This window comes from Staurois parvus, unplaced genomic scaffold (genome assembly GCF_062004578.1).
Source record: "Staurois parvus isolate SC_StPar_1 unplaced genomic scaffold, SC_StPar_1.0 ptg000154l, whole genome shotgun sequence".
Taxonomy (NCBI): Eukaryota; Metazoa; Chordata; class Amphibia; order Anura; family Ranidae; genus Staurois; species Staurois parvus.
Window position 1 is genome coordinate 26548277 of NW_028317950.1, and position 22715 is coordinate 26570991.

The 22715-nt window shown below is 41.8% G+C and overlaps 1 protein-coding gene across 1 annotated transcript; it reads right to left on the reverse strand.

Moving 5' to 3' along the window:
* Positions 1–369: 369 nt before the first annotated feature.
* Positions 370–22711, reverse strand: ARRDC1 (arrestin domain containing 1; the record flags this gene model as incomplete). Its single annotated transcript, XM_089675333.1, has 6 exons — positions 370–3933; positions 5808–6222; positions 15868–16044; positions 17121–17303; positions 18855–19009; positions 22669–22711. Coding segments are annotated over 6 exons (1032 nt in total), but the record flags the coding sequence as incomplete, so codon positions are not given.
* Positions 22712–22715: the final 4 nt, after the last annotated feature.

The window sequence follows — 22715 nt, forward strand, 5'->3', positions numbered from 1 at the left end:
AGCTCTCCTCTGCTTCCCACCCTAAGGGTCAGTTCACACCTTTCAGCTGAGGTGCAATGTGGTAACATTACAACATACCATACAAGGGACAGCATGTTGTGGTGCCATTCATTTTCAATGGCACCCCAATGAAGGAAGGCAACACACCAACACACACATGCATTCTGAGTTCCTCACCACATAACACCACACTACCAAATGGTGTAGGTATATTTTTTCGTATTCTGGTGCGTTGGCGGCCCACTTATTTGACACAACATTCAACATAAAGCTCATTATACACAACACACAGGAAGGTGAAAATGAAGGTGTGAATGGGCCCAAAGGCAAATCATAGCTATAATACCTCCAATCCCATCAATGAAACCATTTCATACAAAATATCCAGTTTTTTTAATTAGATTTTTGGTAGTCAAACAGCAGTAAAAATAACATACATAAAACAAACAGATTTAGTTATATACTGGACAAAAAAAAATCTGAAATAAAACATTAAATCTATTACAAATCATTAGGGTTTAAATGATAAGGTGCAGGAACAATTGTCTCCATTTCTTTGGATGGGAAAAAAAGTTAATTATGTGACCAATTGGTATAAATGCAGAGGAGCCAACAGCATCCCAAATGGTGCAGACCCAATGGAAATGTATGACAATATCAGCATATTGAGCCCAGCCTTTTTTTTTTTTTTCCCCTTTGATTCAACAATTAAAAAAAAAAAAAAAAGTTTTATATTGCATTTTACCACCCAGACAAAAGGAAATCCGTATTTTAAACAGAATTCCACCTTTCTGGCATATGCAACAGTATGATGGAAAGGCAGTGGTGTTCATCAGCCATCTCCCACTTTTCCATCTGCACAGGATTCTGATGTACTCATTGTGCCCAATTGAAAACAAACCTTCACCTTTTACGATCAATATAGGAGCCATTTTATAGCAATCTATAGTTATGTGCAGTTAACAATGAAGGACTCTCACAGACTATTATAGCATCCTGTGTGTTTACAGTTTCTTCATGATGAGAAGAATGCAAATATTTTCCATTAAAGGAAGGCTCCATGCATACAATTTACAAAAAAATTCAAATGTTGCTTCCTTGTAGTACTACTGTATGTGGTCCTTTTCTTCTCTGTGATTGGCTGATTTTTCCCGCAGTTATTACAGCACTAGAATTGATCATGTGATTAGAGCAGGCAGTCCCAACAACTTGGTACTCAGAAAGTAATGTGAAAGGAAAACATGGACCTCAAAACAGCACATTAAAGGATAAGTTAACCTTTGGGAACATGTTACATGTTCCATTCATTTTTAGGGTCGAACATGTAAACATGTTCCCACTGCTGCGGTGTCTCACCGATCCACCGCTTGTAGCGACAGTGAGCTGGAAATCTTCTCTCTGATCTCGCTGTCACAACTCAATGAACTACCAGGGCACCGTTGAGTGCTCTAGGTAGTTCACTGATGCTTCCTATCAGTGTGTAACTGCCTGCCCATACAAGATGGGAGCAGACAGCTTTTACTGACATTCTACAGGAGCCTTGCATCTGCTGATTGTGAGTGCAATATGCTTTACAGGCTCCTGTTAAAAAAAAGAAAAAAAAAATTTTACCAGCAAAAAGATGTACTTTTTTTTTTTTTTTTTTTTAAAGGTGAACTTAGGCTCTGTTCATACCTATTTAGTTGGCTTCGTGTCCATTTTGTGCTTTTCGCAGCTAGTTTTGCATTTTTCTACACACCTTTTGTGATGCATTTTTACCGCATTTTCAGCTTTTTTTCTGAAGGTCTTTTTTTTGTTGCTGGGCAGAATAAAAATGCAAAACGCACTACCATGCACTTCAGCAGCTTCTCCATTGAACCCCATTGTAGCAAAAATGCTGCTTTTTGCTTTTTAAAAAGTCCCTGACCCTTTCCAAAGAATGCAGCAGCTCAAAAAAAGCATATATGTGAACATGTTCCATAGGAAACCATGTTAAATGGACTGTAGTGCGTTTCTGCAAAAAGCAGTAAACAACGCATTGGAGCGAACGGAGCCTTATCCCTTGTTGTGGATGGTGGAGTTGAGTTCTAGGAGCCCTTCACACAGTGTTGCGGTAACGTGCCGTGTGCTGCAATGCTTTTCATTTAAAGTAGTACCCCAAGGCGGCAATACAATAGATGGCAACTGACCTGTGATGCACTGCATTAAAAACGTTCTACAGGTTAGATTTTTTTTTTTGTCTATTACCCTGGATTAACAGCCAATCCAAGATAACTGGTATATTGTAACAACGCATGCGGGCATAAACAATGACCACAAACACAGGCGTGAGGGGTCCTTCCAAGCAAAACTGTAAATGCAGCCTTTGGATACATACAGAAAAAGGGTAACCCAACTGGCCAGACTCTGGTCCCATTTCATGCAGCGTACCAAGTCAGTCTGCTCCCAACAATGTCAGTGTTGCCAAAAATATGTTGCACTGGGAACAAAACTAGCTGAACCCTGTGAGAGGAAGGAGGACAAAAAGAGGAAAAGAGAGCGTAGGAGGGAGGAATTGAGGGGATGAGAGATAAATATTTATATATTGCACAGAACATGACGAGAGTCTGCAGTCCCACTGGAAGCACTGTGGAAAACCTGCTTAATAAATATAAAATAAGCAGGCTTTCTGACCCTGTAGCGGTGTTTAATGGTAGCATTGGCAGGTCACCAGCAAATTTAACTTATTGCCTACAGCCACTCTCAGTCTCTTCAACTTTTTCATTTTAAAGTGTACCTGTTAGGAGAGAAATATGAAGATGTCCATGGCTGACCTCTCCTATACTCGTTTGCTAGTTGTCTGGTAGTCATTCTGATGCTTTGGCTTTGACAGATTTTGAACTATAATTTTCACTTGTGTCATTCTTGTTTCCAAGTCACTTAAAAAGCACTAAAGCCAGTTACAGCCAGAAAACTAGTATAATCGGAAGGAAGTCCGTAAAAAAAACCTCCATATTTAGTACACAACAGGTATATTTTAAATCAAAATAATACAAATAACAGCAGCCCAAGCACAAGGCACACTTTCCTTCAAAAGTAAAAACCCTTTAGCTAGCCATACACTGTGCGAATTCCAGCTGGTTCCTTAGGAGGGTTGTCCTATCATCGGTCTCCTGCCTAATATCCTTTCATCGAAGAAGCCAAGCGGAAAATTGCCAGCCAAACAGCAGTAGCATCCGATCAGATGCAGCCACTGTTCGAGTATCCTGAGAGACGGCTGGGCTGGCTGTCCAAATACAATAGCCACTGTAGGAGACTCATACAGCATAGATGGAAGAATTTTTTTTTTGCATTCGTTCTGCAGGCTGAGTTGAAAAAAAACTCACTGTATGTCTAGCTTTAGTCCTTTGGCTCCTCTGGTGGTGCATGCTGGGATATAGCCCTGGAGCAGCTTCCAACATAACCATTGTCTAATTCGGTCTAGCCAAGGACAACCCCTAAAAAGGGGTTACAGTGGGTACAGAGGACAGTACATCAGAAAAAGGAGTTCTGAAACAAATCCCACCCACAGAACAGATTATAAAAAACATCTTGGGAAACATTTCAGTTACTGTAATCAACGTTCACACCAAACGTTCAGTTTTAAAAATGAAAAAAAAAAAACAAAAACACAGTAGTTACTTGCAATCCGGCACTTGTAAATACTTATAGATTTATATATATATTTATTTTAAAAATGTTCCTCTTTATAAGGCATCACAGATTGTAACGTCCAGCGTCAGCACAGTTTGTCCTTGGAGATTGCACGATGGGGCTTTGTCCCCGGAATAAAAACAAGGATTAGGATGTGTCCGCTGAAGCATCCTCTGAGTGGAGCTGGAGTGGTTTTTTTAATCTACAACTAAAAGCAACCTTTTCAGTTTTCATTACTGACTCCGGCCTCGCTGCAGCTCTGTTCATAGGATGGTGGAGCATCTGTAGGGTAAAAAGAAAGAAAATAAGCTCTCTCATGAATTCCACAGAGGATCCAAATATAAAGATAGATATACTAGCAAGTCATTTTCAGAACGGAACCAATGGTATCCAGATACACTTCATTGCGAATGGATATAAGTTGCATTCCAATTTAAAGCAAAAGTTGAAAAGAAAATGTATTTTTTTTTTTCCTTTCCCAGTACCTGGGACATAATTTACCTATAATGAAGTGTAGCCTACATCCTATTGGTGAAGGGGAGTGTAGGCCGCATGATTTTTCACCACTACAGCCATGGTAACCCATATAGTACCACAAGTTCACCACTGTGAAAGTCCTCCCATCAGTGATTGGATCTGCTTCAAAGTAACCAGCAGGACATAGAACACACTTCATTAGAACTAAATTATGTTCCTGGCGTTTTATACCCCCCAAAAAAATTTTGTTTAACTAAAAATCAGCTTTAAAAAAAAAGGATGTGTTCTCCTTTTGGGAAACAATAAATGCACATATTTTTGCAGGAAAAATGTGTATTTATATTTAAAAATAGTGCAGCGCTAAGATACAAATTTAAAATATACGTCCTAAATGTTGAATAAACCTTACAGGTGTAATAGTCTAAGTAATGTGAATAACATAGACTCTTCAATCCAGTGGTGGTACTCCAAGTGGTAAAGTAAGAATTGCGCACTCACCAGACGCCTCACCTCTGGTGAGTGCGCAATTCTTACTTTACCACTTGGAACACCACCACTGGATTGAAGTCTGTTATTCACATTACTTAGACTATTACACCTGTACGGTTTATTCAACATTTAGGACGTATATTTTAAATTTTATATATATTTTAGCGCTGTACTACTTTCGCATATTTGACAAGGTTTTATTTGGTTTCCTTGTGTGTTCAGCTGCTTATTTAAGAGCGCTCACTTCTATTTATTGTATTTATATTTGTTTTCCCCTTAGGAGCCTGGAAAGCATTGAACCCATGATCAGTGGATCAGGGGTGCAATACCAGACTCCTGCAGACAAGCCCTGCAGCTTTCAGCCTATATCTGCATAGGGGCTGACTGTTTACAGGCTGCAAGGCTTGTGAATGAACTACAAGGCCATTCACCAGCAACCTCCATACAGTCGTCAGCCACAAAGTCCGACAGTAGTTGTAGTTCGTGCATTCACAAGAAACTTTGAATGAATGACACAGCCAGTTTTTTCAAATGGTGACAGCAAACGCAGGGCAGATTCCCCGCTTGCTACTGGGGGTGGAGAGGAGATGCTGATGCTGCTGGAACATGTTACATGTTCTACCCTAAACATGGGTGAAACTTGTAACATGTTCCAAAAGGTGAACTTATCTTTTAAAAAGTATTGAAAGCCCAAACCTTTAATGCAATACTTTATTGTGCTTACAGCCCAATTGTGGGAATTAGCTGCTAGCTCAGTCTAAGGGTGCAGGAAAAAGGGGCGATACTTTCCATCCCATTCCTTGCTCCAGCAGTGTGATCAGTTTCACGAAGTCTCCTCTCTAAGGTGTCTTGACAGCGGTCGCAGTCCTGATTTATCCACTTACAATAGAGGACTACTAGCCCTGCATTGTATAGGATGATGTCAAGGGACTCCCCACAGCCCAGACAGACAGGAGGGGAGCACAGGAGCTAGCCAGAGCTGGAGTAAGGCAAGCGTTACAGCCTTTTCATCTTCTTAGACACAAGTATTTAACCCTTGTAGCGTGGGAAAGCCGCACTGCAAGGGTAGAATTTGTCCATTTGGCTTTAGTGGTGGTTTGGCATTGCAGCAACAACTCTGGAGCTAGAAGTCAATAATTCCACCATACATTGCTCCAAATATCATTCCTTACAGTTAAAAGAGCACTTACCATAAGGATAACCCCATGTGCTGTACTCAGGGGGTAGAATAAGTGTGCTGGCTGTCGGCACCGGAACAACTGCCCCCTCAGCATAATAAGGGACTGTGGACCCTGTGGATAAGCAAAGAGTCGGGTGCGTAGGAGAGCCTAGATTTTCCATCTGTGCATTCGGAAAGTTCAGCTCAGGTGCATAGCAGAATGGGGCATTTGCTTGCTGCTGGGAGTGGCACTTGGTGGGGATAGAAACATTGTCCATTGGCTGGGTGCTGCTACACTGGTCATCATCAGCAGGGGGCGCTGAAGGGACAATAGTGGCTGGCAACTGTGATATAGAATGTCTCAGTCCTAAGCGGGCTTGACTGACTGGTATATTTCCTATGTAGATGGGTAACGTCACCGACACCTCTGGATTTTTTACTGTCACCTAGGTGAGAAAAAAAAATAAAATCATCCTGGTTCATATCATGTACAAAAAAAGGCTTAACTACCACTTTAAGAGATATTTGTTACATAAAATAAGCTACAATAACAAAGCTGGCCATAGACTGCGTTAAATTCAGCAGGGACTGGCCTCAGTTCAATCCATCCATGTCTCTTCCTGTTCAACAAAAGTCGATCTAATAGTTAACTTCTCTGGAATGGGATCGGTAGAAAACTTTTATGTGATAAAACGCCTGAGCCAATTGGCTGCAGTGCTGATCGGTGTATTCTAATAGCAGCAGAGGAGTTCCCTATAGCACAGTGTGGGGGGGATTCCTCCATCTACCTTGCTTGTGCTTTATTTGTTTTTTTTAACCAGCTGGCTGTTTGAAAGGAAGATAATCCATGTGTGGCCAGCCTATGTCTAGGTTCATGCCAGTGGCAGCTGATGCAGTTTTCTGGTGCATTTTATGGTGCAATTTGCCTTTTTGCACGAGTTTTGCGTTTTAGGGATGTGTAATATTGCCAGGGGGAGGTATCTGTTGGCATGCAGGATACATACCAAAAACACATATGCATGTTTTCATACGTTGATGAATTTCCATTGAAGTCTATGGAACCAAAAACGCAATCTGCTGCAGGCAAAAAAAAAGTCCCTGACCCTTTCCAAAAAACGCACCAGATAAAAATGCAGAGATGTGTAGGGAGGTCGCCTGTTACTGTCATGGCGGCACCAAGCTTCTTACTCCTGCATCTGGAGAGGTTACCAAGACACTAGATGCAGCAACAGATGGTTATAATGGACTATGTGGTGGTCCCCTAGTGCAAGTGCGATTTAAAGCCATTTAAAAAAAACACTACTTGTATTAAGGGTCATGTCCCTTTAAGAAAACCCCAGCACTCTCTCCAAGAGGCCAATATTGAACGCACAAAGGCTGCTCTGTTTTCAGGTGAACACAAGTGCCTTCCTTTTCTGTGTCTAGAACATCTTGTTCCGCCGAGCTCGGAGGAGGAAGGACAACATCAATATAACTCGATAACTCATTACAGCCCAGCCGGATAATTTGACTTTGGTCAGAATGTCTGTGTAACTGCTTTCTGCTTGTTCCTCCACAAATTCTATTTAGTCCCATTTGCAGAAGACAATCCATGACACAGACCCTGATGACTAAGGAGCCAGCTTCATTTGGTGACAATCAGCTTTATTTAAAGGAGGAGTTCAGCAGATGTTGGTCATACACAGGAACGCTCTTTAAAATGTCAAAGGACAGAACAAATTGGATTTCAGTTACCCTTTTAGGGATATAATTACCAGCCAAACTGGTTTGAGTTAATATAGCTGGCAAGCAAACAAAACAAACAGAATACCTTGTGTCTGTGGACCTAGCAGCAGATAGATTGTTTCCATAGTAAAAACATGCATGCTGGGTAATGTGTAAGTTTACCACTTACAGGTAATTATTACTTCTCACAGAGATCATAGTATTGCCCTTAAAGTGTTACTAAACCCAGGACCCTGCATTTACTATATCTGGTCTCCCACAGTACACACAAAACATAGAAATGCAATTATTTTAGTAAATATAAACTGCTATATACCTTTTCTCATCAGCAGTTAGAGCAGTCTTGTGACTTCTATCAATGTTTAGCAGAGCACTGGTTAAACCTTGTAGGAGTTTTCTTTCTGCTCTAGGATGATACAAAACTCCTGACCTCTGTCTGGACAATGCTGATTGGCCCTGTGTTGATCACATGCACTCTCCCAAGACACAAAAAAAAAAAACCTCCCTAGCAACACACACTAAACTGAGCATGTGCATGTGACTACGGGTTCAGTATTTCTGATCAGGTGGACATGTAAACAAGAGGGGCAGAGAAAACAGGACCAAATGGCTTTTTTTGCACAATGCAAAGGATTAACCCCTTAGGTTCTAGTGACTATAACAAGCATGCTTTACTGCATATACAGACTGATTTTACTGTTGTGGGTTTAGTAACACTTTAAAATGCCTTCATGTGTTTATCTACCAGAAGGATGGTTCAATCTTTGTTCACAGCATCCAATGTCATCTACAGTATTACTTCTTGGCCGGAATCGGGTAAATTCTGGTACCTGTGCAGTTCTTTGCTGTGATCACAAAATGTCTGACACATCAGCTCCTGCTGCAACCACTAACCATGTGAATGGTTAATAAGTTACGATGCATAGTCTCAGTGATCACTGGAGGTGAAAGAACCGAGCAACTGGTTTCCCCTGTCTGCAACAGACTAATCAAACATCACAGCCTAGCCAAAGCTGTCTCACTGACAATCAAGGACTGTTTTGGAATGACAAATCTTTTTTTGGAAAAAAAAACAACAAACAAAAAACAACCTATTGTGACTTATAAATGTGACACATCAGATGTTCAGTATATCCCCTACAACTGTGCTATCCAACGACTCAACAATTTTTATACACCCTTGTTAACATAAAAAGCTGTAATTAAATAAATCTATTATAGCCACACAAAAAACATCCTTGAAAATGGATTCACCACTTTTAACCATGTAAATTATCCACAGCACAACAGGTCTGCTGAAATCCACATCAAACATGGTCCAACTGTGTTGATCACCACCACCACCTTCAGAAAGATTCATTCACCAGAAGAGATGGACTTCAAATATAAAAGGTCAGATGTAGATGTTCACCATCATCTCCAGATCTCTCATAGGAAAAGACATCCTGATAGGAATACCTTTATTTCATAAAGAGCTCTTTTCCATCATTTCAGCTCCATAAATTCTCACAATGCGGGAAGAATATAAGCATACAAATAAAATCCAAATGTGTAACACTGCTTAATGCAAATAAATAATGATAAATATCATGCAAGTATGGCACGGGTGTCAAATTGGTGGCACTCCAGCTGTTGCCAAACTGCAAGTACAGAATAATACTCACAAACACTGAGCTCTGAGGAAGAAGGTTCGTCCTTCGAAACGTGTCAGCTGTTCCCTGAGTGTCCACTCCTCTGATGGGACTCGCGCAGGTTGCTTTTATCCTTAGTCCCTTTGAGGACTTACATGCATGATATACGTCAGTGTTTGTGAGTATTATTCTATAATATTCTATAATAATTTGGCTTACTGAGGTAATGCGTAAGGTTGGTGCGCTCTTTGTTTTCGCTTCACAGTATTGCTCGGGCTTCCCCAGCCTTGTTTGGAGCTGCACAACCCCATATGCACTGGTGGTAGAAACTTCCAAGCCCTGACTCCATCTACCTACCCCGTGTTGGGTCATAGAGCACGAGAGAGTTCGCTTTCTGCCAAACTACAAGTCCCATGAGGCATTGCAAGATTGACAGTTACAAACATGACTTCCAAAGGCAGAGGCATGGTGGGACTTGTAGTTTCGCAACAGCTGAAGGGCGGCCAGCTTGACACCCCTGAAGTATGGAAAGACTGTCATGCTCATAGGGTCCTACCACAGCATGAAACCTCACGATCCTGTGTTTACACTCAGGGTAGGTAATGTGAACCAGTGTGCCACAATCACCAATCAACCAGAACTTTACCAGGAGCATCCTGATGCTTGTACTGGGTCTATGCAGAGAACATTATATGACTATTTGATTGACTGCAAACTATCTCACCATGTATCTTTGTGATTTCCTCAAGCAGAACTACACTGCATCTGAGCACCAAAGAAAAAAAAAAAAAAAAAAAGCACCAAAGAAAATAAATTCAATTCATCTAGGTCTCCATGCTTTATTTGGCTGAGAAATCACTTAAAAAACACCTCCTAGCATTTATGGCCATCTTAAGTAAGGGCAGATGAATCACATAGCATTTACTTCCTGGAATCCATCTGCCCTTAGCTCAGGCTTGCAGCCTGGAGGGTGTGCTTAGCTGAGGAAACCCCTACTTAAGACTCCTGGGATGTATGAAATCATTTGCCTAGACCTGGAAGCCAGAAAGTAACTGATGAAACGTGAAAAAAACAAACAAAAAAAGCTTAACAAGTAATTATGTTATTTTCCTAGTTACTAATGCTAGCAGCATAAGGATTAAAAATGGTCAATGATGATTGTCAGAGTAAAGTTCCACTTTAAGGACAGTCAATATAGAGGACATTTTTTGACATTGTATGTTAAACACATGATGTGGAGGGTTTATTACACAGTTGGGTTATCTATTAGAGAAACAGGTGAATGCCTGGATAGATTATTGGCGCACTGAAGAATGGGTCACTCAAGGGTTAATACCACACAGATTAAGGTGGGCTCTTACTCCCAACATTGACTCAGATGCAAAACCAAATGAAGAATGGTTTTCTTTTTCAATGTTTGTGAGAGAGAATCATTGCTTTTATAGATTTAAAAAATAAAAATAAAAAATCAATTTCAAATGGGAGAAAAGTAAAAGGTTTGACAGGAAAACTACAGTAATATTGGTTAAAGAAAGAAAATAAAAAATATGTTCCAAAACAGTGCAAGACAGAATTATTAAGATAGAGAGACCAAGGATAACAATTTTAGCAGTATGTACAGCATGTACCTCTTGAGCCGGTACCAGACCCCCCCGCCTGATCGATGAGCCGGTACCAGAACCCCCGCCTGATCGATGAGCCGGTACCAGAACCCCCGCCTGATCGATGAGCCGGTACCAGAACCCCCGCCTGATCGATGAGCCGGTACCAGAACCCCCGCCTGATCGATGAGCCGGTACCAGAACCCCCGCCTGATCGATGAGCCGGTACCAGAACCCCCGCCTGATCGATGAGCCGGTACCAGAACCCCCGCCTGATCGATGTGTACCAAGTGAGGTTTATGTGGAAGTAACCTGTTCACTAGTATAACGACAAAGATTTTTCAGTCCACATTGAGTAATGCTTTATTTCTACCGTGTGCGGGATCTTTACCCTCTTTGGAAGAGAGAAATAGGCTCTTAGGGAGTCCTTTGGCATGGATCCTTCACCAATCAGGATTTATAGGCCTTCAAGAACTGCGGTGCAAGCTGGTCAAACTAATGATTTAATGAGCACCCTTTAACCACTTGTCCTCCTGAAGATTTACCCCCTTTATGACCAGGCTATTTTTTGCGTTATGGTGCTGCGTTATCTTAACTGACAATTGCGCGGTCATGCAACGCTGCACCCAAATGAAATTTACGTTCTTTTTTCCCATGAATTGAGCTTTCAGTGGTATTTGATCACCTGTGCATTTTTAATTTTTTGCGCTATAAGCAAAAAAAGACCAACAATTTTGAGAAAAAAAAAAAATATTCGGGACTTTTTGCTATTAAACATGTCCAGTAGAGAAAAAAAAAAAATCCAATATAAATTTAGGCCAAAATGTATTCTGCTTTATGTCTTTGCTAAAAAAAAAAAAAAATCCCAATACATGTAAATTAATTAGTTTACATGAAAGTTATAGCTATACAAATGGTTATATATATATATATATATATATATATATACAAATGGCGGTATAGATAATGGGATTTTTTTTCCACTAGTAATGGTAGTGATCAGCGACTTTTAGCAGGACTGTGGTGGACACACTGACACTGGGTGGGGAAACTAACTTGGTGTCACTGACACCAATACAGTGATCGGTGCTAATAAAAAGCACTAATACTGTACTAATGGCACTGGGCAGGAAGGTGTTAATGTGAGGGTTGATCAAAGGGTTAACTATGTGCTGGGAGTGTTTTACCAGGGGGCAGAGGGGGGTGTTCCTCACTGTAAGCACACTGATCAGGATGGCTGTACTGTGCACAGCAATCCCAAGCAGCGTGATTGAGCTGACGGGGAGGAAGACTGTTTGTAAACAAAACAATCTTCCTTCCCGCCGGAGATGCTCGGTAATCACCGGGCGCCGGCGGGTAATTACTGGCTGGACCCAGTGATTGATATCCATGGCCGCAAATGGCAGCGCATGCGTGCACTCCCTACCCAGAAATGCAAAACTGCGTATGTATACACGTGATTCTGCGCACAGGTTCCGCCCTGTAAGCAGTATGTCTGCTATAGGGCAGTCCTTAAGCGGTTAAAATCATTTAAGGAAATACATCGAGTAGAGGTTTACCAGGTGACATGATGCTGGTTCGCAGTACCTGTCCTAAGTGTAACGATGAGGGAGGGGCCCATGAGGTATCAGCCCAGGATTTACCGGCATTACAGCTCAAGTCAGCCTTTCGTGCTTTGATGGGACCCTAGATTTATGAAATAGTTGGGTCTTCCTATCTGGATGTTCTTTCCCCAATAGGAGATAATGGGGCGAAAATACACATATGACCTTTAGATCTTTGAGGTTCATCCCATCTAGCAAGTGAACCTTTGTGAGGTGATGGTGGATAACACAGCTGGAACACATTCGATGAGGATTTTATAACACTATGGATAATTCAGCTAGTAAAATGTGGTGGATCCATTTCCAAGGACATTTTTTGGGATGTCAGTGAAGCAGTGTCACACCGAAAAATTGTGGACTTTGTAGCATGACACATTATTGGTAGCACATATTTGTGTTTTAGCGCTGATTGTGTATGGTATGTGGATACAGTCAGAGAGTTCTTTGTGCAGAGTAATGCAAGATTCACTTTAAGGCCTGTTTCATGGCTTGTATGGGCAGTATGAATAGCCAGCTTTTATGAAACTTGTGGCAAGCATTCTCTAAGACCTTAAAGCACCCTTCATCTCCCATTTGGAAATGCTATGCACAGATCAAAAGGAGCGTGCCTATTATTACTTTAAACAAACTGCTAGCAGGCTTTCAACAAGCTTCGAGTACTGCTGAAGCCTGTTAGCAGCTTGTTTAACATTTCATTAAGGTGTGTGTACAACATTTACAAACGGGCTGAAGGTTGATTTAAAAGCGTAAAAAAAAAAAAAAAAAAAAAAAAGCTTTCTGAAAGCTCTGAAAATGCTTTAAAATAGCATTTGCTGAAGCAAATGTGAAAGAAGCAAAAAAGAAAAAAAAAAAAAAAAAAAGCTTTCTGAAAGCTCTGAAAATGCTTTAAAATAGCATTTGCTGAAGCAAATGTGAAAGAAGCAAAAAAGAAAAAAAAAAAAAAAAAAAAAAAAAAAAAAAAGACAATTTGATACTGGAATTTCACAAATCACAGTAAGGCTACTTAAACACTGATCCGCGGCAAAAACACGTAAAAAAAAAAAAAAAAAAACCGGGCAGCTTGCAACAGATAAATATACAGTACCCAAAGAAACCAACAGAGAAAATAATGCAACGCCTCTAAATATAGAACATTCCAAGCTTGAGGGCCGGTTCACAACTATAGAAACGCAGTCCAGATACGTTTTTGACTCATTCCAGTTAACTTTTTCCCGTCTTTTTTTTCTTCAGTTTAATTAGGGATGTGATCTCCAGTGCGTTTTTGGTGCATTTTACTGCGTTCCGGTACAGTTCTGTGCAGAAAAAAAAAAATGCAGCATGTTCTACTTTTTTTCTGCAACTGGAACTTCAAGCACTGATGTGAACTATGATCTTGACAACCATGTAACCTAGTTTCTGTGCATTTTGGATGCAGAAAAAAAAATAACTGAAAAGCATTTAGTGTGAATTGGCCCTAAAGCATGTGCTAAACATAATGTTGGCGTCATTGTTGACTCAAACCTCTCCTTCCAACCTCATGTCAAATCACTTACAAACACATGCAGGCTCCACCTCCACAACATTGCCAAGATACGTACCTTCCTTACCCCAGACACCACTAAACTACTCGTACACTCCCTCATCTCTCGCCTTGACTACTGCAACTCCCTTCTCACTGGCCTACCCCAGTGCAGGCTCTCCCCGCTTCAGTCTATCCTGAACTCAGCGGCCAGACTCATCCACCTCACCAATCGCTCCACCTCTGCCACCCCCCTCTGCCTATCCCTCCACTGGCTCCCAGTTGCCCAACGCATCAAATTCAAACTTCTAACCCTGACCTACAAAGCCATTCACAACACTGCCCCTAACTACCTCACCAACCTGATTCCCAAATACCACCCTACCTGTACCCTTCGCTCCGCACAGGACCTCCTATCTTGCTCCCTGGTCTCCTCCTCCCATGCACGACTGCAAGACTTCTCCAGGTCCTCCCCCATCCTCTGGAACTCACTGCCCCATTCCATCAGACTGTCACCTTCCCTCCTCACCTTCAGGCGCTCCCTCAAAACCCATCTCTTCAGGGAAGCCTACCCCACCCTCACCTAACAGCCGTTCCCCTTCATTCCTCCCACACTCTATTCCCCACAGCCACTTCCTCCTGTACCACTACCCCCTCCCTCCTAGATTGTAAGCTCGAAAGAGTAGGGCCCTCTAACCACTCGTGTGCTGTTTGTTATTGTTGTACTGTTTCATGTATTGTCCCCCCCTATTGTACAGCGCTGAGCAAACCCTTTGGCGCTATATAAACTCGATGTAATGTAATGTTATAATGCACAAAAAGCATCCACAATACTCAAAAATGAAGAATAAATCAGTGTAAATAAAAGTCCAATGCAAAAAAAGGCCAAAATGTGTGATAAATATCACGGCAGAGAAAGTGTCTTCCAACAAATAATGGAAATCCTCTCCACAAGAGCCCTAGGAGCCACTACACGGACGTCTCGCCGCCAATTCCAGCTCTGGAACTGGCAGCTTTCTTTGTAAGTACACTGTATTTATCCTGACAATCGTTTTACTGGCATTTGGATGAAGTCTTTTACTTTATGTGAAATTTCTACTTTTTAATAAACATACTACACCATATGTGGTCCCTTGCTTGTGGATGTGTGGTGAGCTTTTTTAACCCAGACGATGTCAAGCAAACCTTCTTACTGTCCCCAGTGGTGAGAAGCGGTACTGCAGGGTGTCCCCATTGTAAGAATGGAGCTGGTTGACCACGTGTGAAGGATACGGTTGACACAAACACGCGTGTTGCAGCTTTCCTCTGGCAGCTTTAATGTCGGCGAGTGCATTTTAGTTCTGTTGCTCACATGTGGTGGAGAGGATTTCCATTAGTTGGTGGAAGAAACTTTCTCTGCAGTGATATTTATCACATATTTTGGCTTTGTTTCAATCGGACTTTATTTACATGGATTGATTTTTTTTTTTTTTTTTTTTTTTTTTGAGTATTGTGGATGCTACATTATGAATGTTGTGTTTAGCACATGCTTTAAGTTTGTAATATTCTATATTTAGAGGCGCTGCATTATTTTCTCTGTTAAAACCGCCTGTGTCTTTGCCACATTTTTACATTTTTGGTGTGATTTTTAAAGAACATGTGACTCAAAAACTGCACCCAAAACACAACACCGGTGCATTTTTGCCATGTTTTTCCATTTGTTTCAAAGGGGACCAAACCGATATAAACCTGCACCAAAAATGCAGCAAGCAGGACTTTGAAAAGCACATCAGAACTGCAATGGATCAGTGTGAAGAGTTCCATAGGAATACATGGTCACATGTTGCTCTGCTTTTTTTGTTTTGTTTTTTGTTACGCAAAAGCACAAAAAAACTAAATCAATGTGAAAGCAGCCTAAGTGAATTCAATAAACTGCTCTTTTTTTCACCTTTACTGCTGGCTAAGAGCTGATAAAGACTAGCTGTGTCATCTACCCGAAACACTGAAGAGTTACAGGGGGCTTTGTGGCCCCATAGCAGAGGCTGTGCCTCACCTGGAGGTAGTAGTCTATTTGGATGAGATTGCAGCCTTGTAGGATTGACTGCGGCAGAGCCGGCACCAAGATCTGCTCGTCCCATACCGCGTGTTTCCAAGCCTTCACTGGAGCCCCTTCAACCTCTGCGATTGTCCGGAGGTCATAGACGCAGCGCTTTGATCTATAGGCAACTTTCTGAGCTCAAAAAGAAAGAAAAAGTGAAAAAATGACAAGAAATTTAATTGTGGACAAACACTGCGTCTCCACACCTTCACTAAAAAAAAAAAAAAAAAAAAAAAAAAAATAATAATAATTCACATTTGTCTTTCTTGCCTAATATCAGCTGCCACTTCAGGCTAAATTAGGCTTGCAAGTGACAACTGGCAGTACACCTTCAGATTTCTGGACAGGAAATCATCTGGGTTACAAAATATCTCCCCTACTACACAATCTTTATATTTCATATCTGACAACTCTTGAAACATTCTGTCCTTTTTACAAAGGTGTTCTTCATTATCAAATTACATTAAAATGGTTGTAAACCTCAGGACATGAAATCTTAAAGCACATATTTCTATAGTGTTTACTTGCCCCTCTCCAAAGCACTACATGTCTTCTCTCAATTGTCTAGTTCCTCTTATCAACATGAGTCACTTCTGACAAGTTTTCATGACACCAATAGAAAAGTGGTGACAGGGAAGGGACCATCCAGCAGATTGACAGTCTCAGCTCTGTTCCTGTGTGAAGGGGGTGTGTTTTCCCTCCAATCAGCTCTCAGAGCTCTTCAACATGTAACTGCAGCTCCCCGCCCCCTGCTCTGTGAATCTATGAAAAATATTTTTCATCTCTGAGTTTTACAAGGATGTACAGGACAAATGGCAAATACAGGTACAACGTAGGTAGGAGGATTTGTTTTACCACTGTATCACCAGGCCAGTCACGTCATTGGGTATAGGTAGGGGTTTACAACCTAAAGTAGGTCAAAAGCCAAAATGCTAAGTCTTCATTTTGGAGTAGGAAAACCCAGGTCCGTTTAAATTTTTATGTTTGGTGTCCTCATTGGTAAAATTTCCTCTCATCTCCTCAGGACGAAAAGGAGGGTGAATCTCCCCAGCAAAGACAAAAAAAAAATACATGACACAGATCCACTGTACCATTCTCCACTATCTAAAACTAAAATAAAACAGTTCTGTCTTTAGATAATATAGCTATACTTAAATAAAAAGCATAGTAGAAATAAGCACATTTTGAGCAGCTCCTACCATCCTCACCTGGATAAGAGATGCCATGATGGCCCCCGTGTCCCGACCGGACTTATTTTCCACATCTGTGTGAATTTTGATAGCTTGGCCCACTATATAGCCCCGCAGGTCAGAGGTCACACTGAGCAGCAGCTGGCCTGATTTCACCAGCTTGTAGTTAAACTTCTTGGTGGCGGTAGCACAACTGAGTTGCTGGAAGGAGAGAAGAGAGGGAGAAAGTCAAATAAAAAAACGGAATGTTTGAACTAGCTGACTACTCCATGACTCCTCAGAGAAAGTCTATGCAATGGTAGAACAATCAGTCTCCAACAAGACAAACTTCATGTACAACTTGTTCATCCCTTTACTTTTTAGCTTAAAGTGATTCTAAAGGCTTAATATTTTTTTAAATAACAAACATGTGTACACTTACCTGATGTGGGCAGTGGTTTTGCACAGAGCAGCCCAGATCCTTCTTCTCGGCGCTACTGGCCCCTCCCTCCTTTCGGGTGCCCTCACAGAAAGCAGCTTGCTGTGGGAGCACCTGCTGCTCTGTGTGTCCATTCTCACACACACACAGCCATGGCTCAGCCCCGCCTCCTCTCCTCAGTGGCTCACTGGCTGTGATTGACAGCAATGGAGCCAATGGCTCCGGCTGCTGTCTCAGCCAATGAGGAGAGGGAGTCCTGGGATAGCGGAGACTCCAGTGCACATCACTGGATCGAGAGGGTTCAAGTATTAGGGGGGGCTTGACTATTGTGGGTGCTGGGAGCGATGCTGCACAGAGAAGGTTTTTTTTAACCTTCAAGCATTGAAACGCATGAAGGTAAAAAAAAAAAAAAAAAAACTTAAGCCTTTGTAACCACTAACAATCCATAAATGTGGTGTCTGAATTAGTTTTCTGCTTTAGGCTTGTTTTCCTTTATTTTCACCTGATCAGCCCAGTAAATCAGGCCATACATTTTGCAATTTTCTTTTTAATCAAGTAAGGTTTCCCAGCTGTTAGAATACAATGATCATCGCAAACAGAACTCTAACTAAAGCTGGCCATAGACGGGCCATTTATCGGCCGAATTGTCGGCCGATAAACGAAAAATCGGTCATTGCTGCCATGGATGCTGCCACCAATGCTCAAGAAAAATGGCCGTTTTTCGTGGATTTTCCAGCATGACCAATAAAAAGAAATGAGAAGATCCGCAAAAAACGGCCGACGGCATTGCCCCACTAACGGCATGAATATCGGCCGATTTTTCGTTCAACGAAAATTCGGCTGATAAACGACCCGTCTTTGGCCTACATAACACTTGTTCAGTAGTTACAACAGTTTTCTCCTTTTAGGATAAAAAGGGTTTTACATAAATGAATAAAACACTGACCATTGTAAGCATCCATGTCAGTGTTCAATGGTTTGTCCCAACCCTACAACTGCCACTTTTGATGGACAGTTTGGTCTGATAAAAGGAAACAGACCCCTGGTTGCAGAAAAGAAAATCAGATAAAATATGGCCGGATTAACAAGTTTTTGATTGCTTTAAAATTAAACAGAATTAGGAAGTCCCTCTCATTGGCTCCTTTTATCGTCGAAGGCTTCAAACAGTTTAGTTCTTTCACTTGGTATTTAATCTATTCATTTGCTAAGACCTCCTTATTGGTTTCTCTATGTGACAGAAAAGTCTGGAAGGAAATTCAATCCACCGGGGTGTTCTCATGACCAAAATATCAGTTATGGGTGAACTGACCATTGAACTTGGGATAAAAACTTACATCTATATCTGGGATCTCATTCAGGTCCAGGGGTCGCAGGATGTAGAAAAGTTTACTGGCTTTGTAATCTTTAGACAGCTTCCGCGTTTCTATAACGGCCTTCACCTGATGCGTCACCTTACCGAAAGGCCCCTCAAAAGATGTTGGTGCAGCAGCTGGGAAAAAAAAAAACACAAACATACAGCATGAAGATGAATCCATGGTGTACAGCACAGGGGAAGATTTTATATGATATGAATGTGCATTGCAATTAAAAAAGGAAGAAGCTGTTGCATTGCTTTAAGTACTTCAGATTCTGGACATACTATATGTCCAGAGAATTGAAGAGTTCAAAACAAGCTCATGGATGCATTGGTGGGCCCCATACACCTATTCATACTACCTATTCCCCCTACTACACTCTTGCTACTGTGCAAGCATTTAACACCCCCCCCCCCCCCCCACTACGTTACTGCAAGCATTCCCCTGCACCCTCACTATTCTGCTGCAGGCATTTTCCAACCCAACTTGCTACTCTGCAAGCATTACCCCACCCCCTCTCACTACTTTGCAAGAAATATAATAATACAGTTAGGTCCATATATATCTGAACAAAAGGCACAATTTTAGTTTTTTTCAGGTATTTACCAAAACATATTCAAGCTACAGTTCTATAATGGATATGGGGTAAGTGCACACTCTCAGGTTTAATTTGAGGGTATGTACTTCCAAATTGGAGGAAGGGTTTAGGAATTACAGCTCTTAAGAGTAGCCACCCCCCCTTTATCAAGGGACCAGAAGTAATTGGACAATTGAATCAAAAGCGGTTTCATGGCCAGGTGTGGGCTACTCCTTCGTCATCGCATAATCAATTAACCAGGCAAAAGGTCTGGAGTTGATTCTAAGTGTGATATTTGCATTTGGAATCTATTGCTGTGAACCTACATTACACGGTCAAAGGAGCTGTCCATGCAAGTGAAACAGGCCATTGTAAGGCTTCAAAAATGAAAAATCTATCAGAGAGATAGCAGCAACATTAGGAGTGGCCAAATCAACAGTTTGGTACATTCTGAGGAAAGAACGCACTAGTGAGCTCAGCAACATAAAAAGGCATGGATGTCCACGGAAGACAACAGTGGTGGATGATTGCAGAATCCTCTCTATGATAAAGAAAAACCCATTCACAACATCCAAAGAAGTGAAGGACACTCTCCAGGAGGTGGGCGTATCATTGTCAAAGTCTACAATCAAGAGAAGACTTCACGAGAGCAAATACAGAGGGTTTACCACAAGGTGCAAACCATTCATAAACCTGAAGAATAGAAAAGCCAGATTAGACTTTGCCAAAAAACATCTAAAAAAGCCAGACCAGTTCTGGAAAAGCATTCTTTGGACGGATGAAACTATAATATTAGTTTCATCCGTCCAAATAATCTGTACCAGAATGACGGGAAGAAAAAAAAAAAAAAAGTGTGGAGAAGGCTTGGAACAGCTCATAATTCAAATCACACAACGTCATCTGTAAAACATGGTGGAGGCAGTGTGATTACATGGGCATGCATGGCTTCCAGTGGCACTGGGTCATTGGTGTCTATTGATGATGTGACAGGAGACAAGTAGCCGGATGAATTCTGCAGTGTTTAGAGATTTACTGTCAGCCCAGAATAAGCCAAATGCAGCAAAGCTGATTGGACGGCGCTTCACAGTACATACGGACAATGATCCAAAACATTGCAAAAGCAACCCAGGAGCTTTTGAAGGAAAAGAAGTGGAATATTCTGCAATGACCGAGTCAATCACCTGATCTCAACCCAATTAAGCATACATTTCACTTGCTGAAGGAAAAACTAAAAAGGCAGAAAGACCTACAAAGAACAACTGAAGACAGCTTCAGTTAGAGCCTGGCAAAGCATCAGAAAGGAGGAAACCCAGTCTTTGGTAATGTCCATGGGTTCCAGACTTCAGGCAGTCATTGCCAGTAAATTATTCTCAACAAAATATTAAAAAATGAACATTTATTTATGATTATATTAATTTGTCCATTTACTTTTGGTCCCTGGAAAAAGGGGGAGTGGCTACTCTTAAGAGCTGTAATTCCCAAATCCTTCCTCCAATTTGGATGTGCATACCCTCAAATTAAACCTGAGAGCGTGCACTTTCAGCCCATATCCAGAACTATAGCTGGGATAGGTTTTGGTAAATACTTGGAAAAAAAAAACCTAAAAATTGTGCGTGCGTGCGGTTAATGGAGGTTAATTCCACACTGACCAGAAGCTGCAACTGCTGATCAACAAAAGTTTTCCAACTTGTCTGTGCAACAGAATTTGATTCAAATGATCAACTTCTGCAGTGCAGGGACTGCCACACTCTAATCAGTATTTGTCAGCTTTCTGCTAGATCAAACAAATTTTGATCAGTCCATAGTCAGCTTTAGGAAGAATTTCCTACACTAAAATTTTACATTGATGCTGCAGAATAATTAATAGCAATTTTATAGTTACACAGAGCTAAGTGCGCTCATCATTCCCCCTCACTTGTGTGACTTCACCTTACCCACCCTACTCCTGCTCAGGTGCTTACGCCTGACAGCCGCAGCCTCTGGTGTTTGTTTACATCATGCATTGCAATTCTTCTGTGTTTGTGCAGTACATCCCCATAGGCTTTTATGGAGAGGTCTCCAGGGACCAGAGATGATCAGGACACAACCACATAGAAGCCTATAGGGAGAGGCTATAGATGCGTATTCAGAAGCTGGAGGTGCTCAGGACACGGCCCTATAAAAATCTATGGGAAGCTACTGCACAGACACAACCACAACACTGGAGACTCGTGTGGTGTGGGGTATAAAGAAACCATCGGGAAAAATGGGGGGCAAAAAGAATAAGGTCACTTTTGTGCACTTATCCTTTACCCCTGGTTCACATCTGTGCAGGTGGTGCCGCTGCAGGAGCTGCACCACCCACACAGAGGAATGTGGGACCCACAGACGGGTGCCATTAATTCTAATGGCACGCCACCTGCACTGATAATCGCAACCTTGGTTCCTGTGTTTGCTCCCTGTGTGTCCCGGAGCATGGGAGTCCATTCAAAAGAATGGGCTCTTGTGCCCGTGCAAATCACGGCTCGCATGACCGCCCACATGTGAACCAGGGGTGGGCAGCACAGTGGCTGTGGTTAGCACTTCCGCCTGGCAGTACTAGGGTCACCGGTTCGAATCCCAACCACGGCACCACCTGCCTGGAGTTTGCATGTTCTCCCTGTGCCTGCATGGGTTTCCTCCGGTTTCCTCCCATACTCCAAAGACATGCTGGTACGTTAATTGGCTCCTGTCTAAATTGGCCCTAGTATGTGTCTGTATGAATGTGAGTTAGGGACCTTAGATTGTACGCCTCGAGGGTTAGGGACTGATGTGAATGTATAATATATATGTAAAAGCGCTGTGTAAATTGACAGCGCTATACAAGTACCTGAAATAAATAAAAATAAATCTTTCAGGGAGCAGCAATTACTAAACTCTTTGGGCAGGTGCACACTGTCATCCTCATCCTTCACTACAAAGTGTCACATCTGCAGAACCGACAAGCCACCAGGGAAGTGTCAGAACCCCAATATACACATGATCTGTCTGGGTCAGTGACTTGCCATCCATTGAAAGAGGGATAATAATAATGACAAGCTGGAGTCTGCACTATTCACAACCAGCAGTGGCAGCTCCCATGAATATGCCCCCAAGAGGTTCCCTTTCGGTCTTCTTGTCCTCAGACAGTACCATGTTACGCTGACCAACTTCCGTTTATTAGATAGGCAGACAGCCAACCTCATTTGCGGACATTACCTGGTAACAGAAACTGGAAGGCGAAGGAGTGTTCTCCTGGCTGAAGT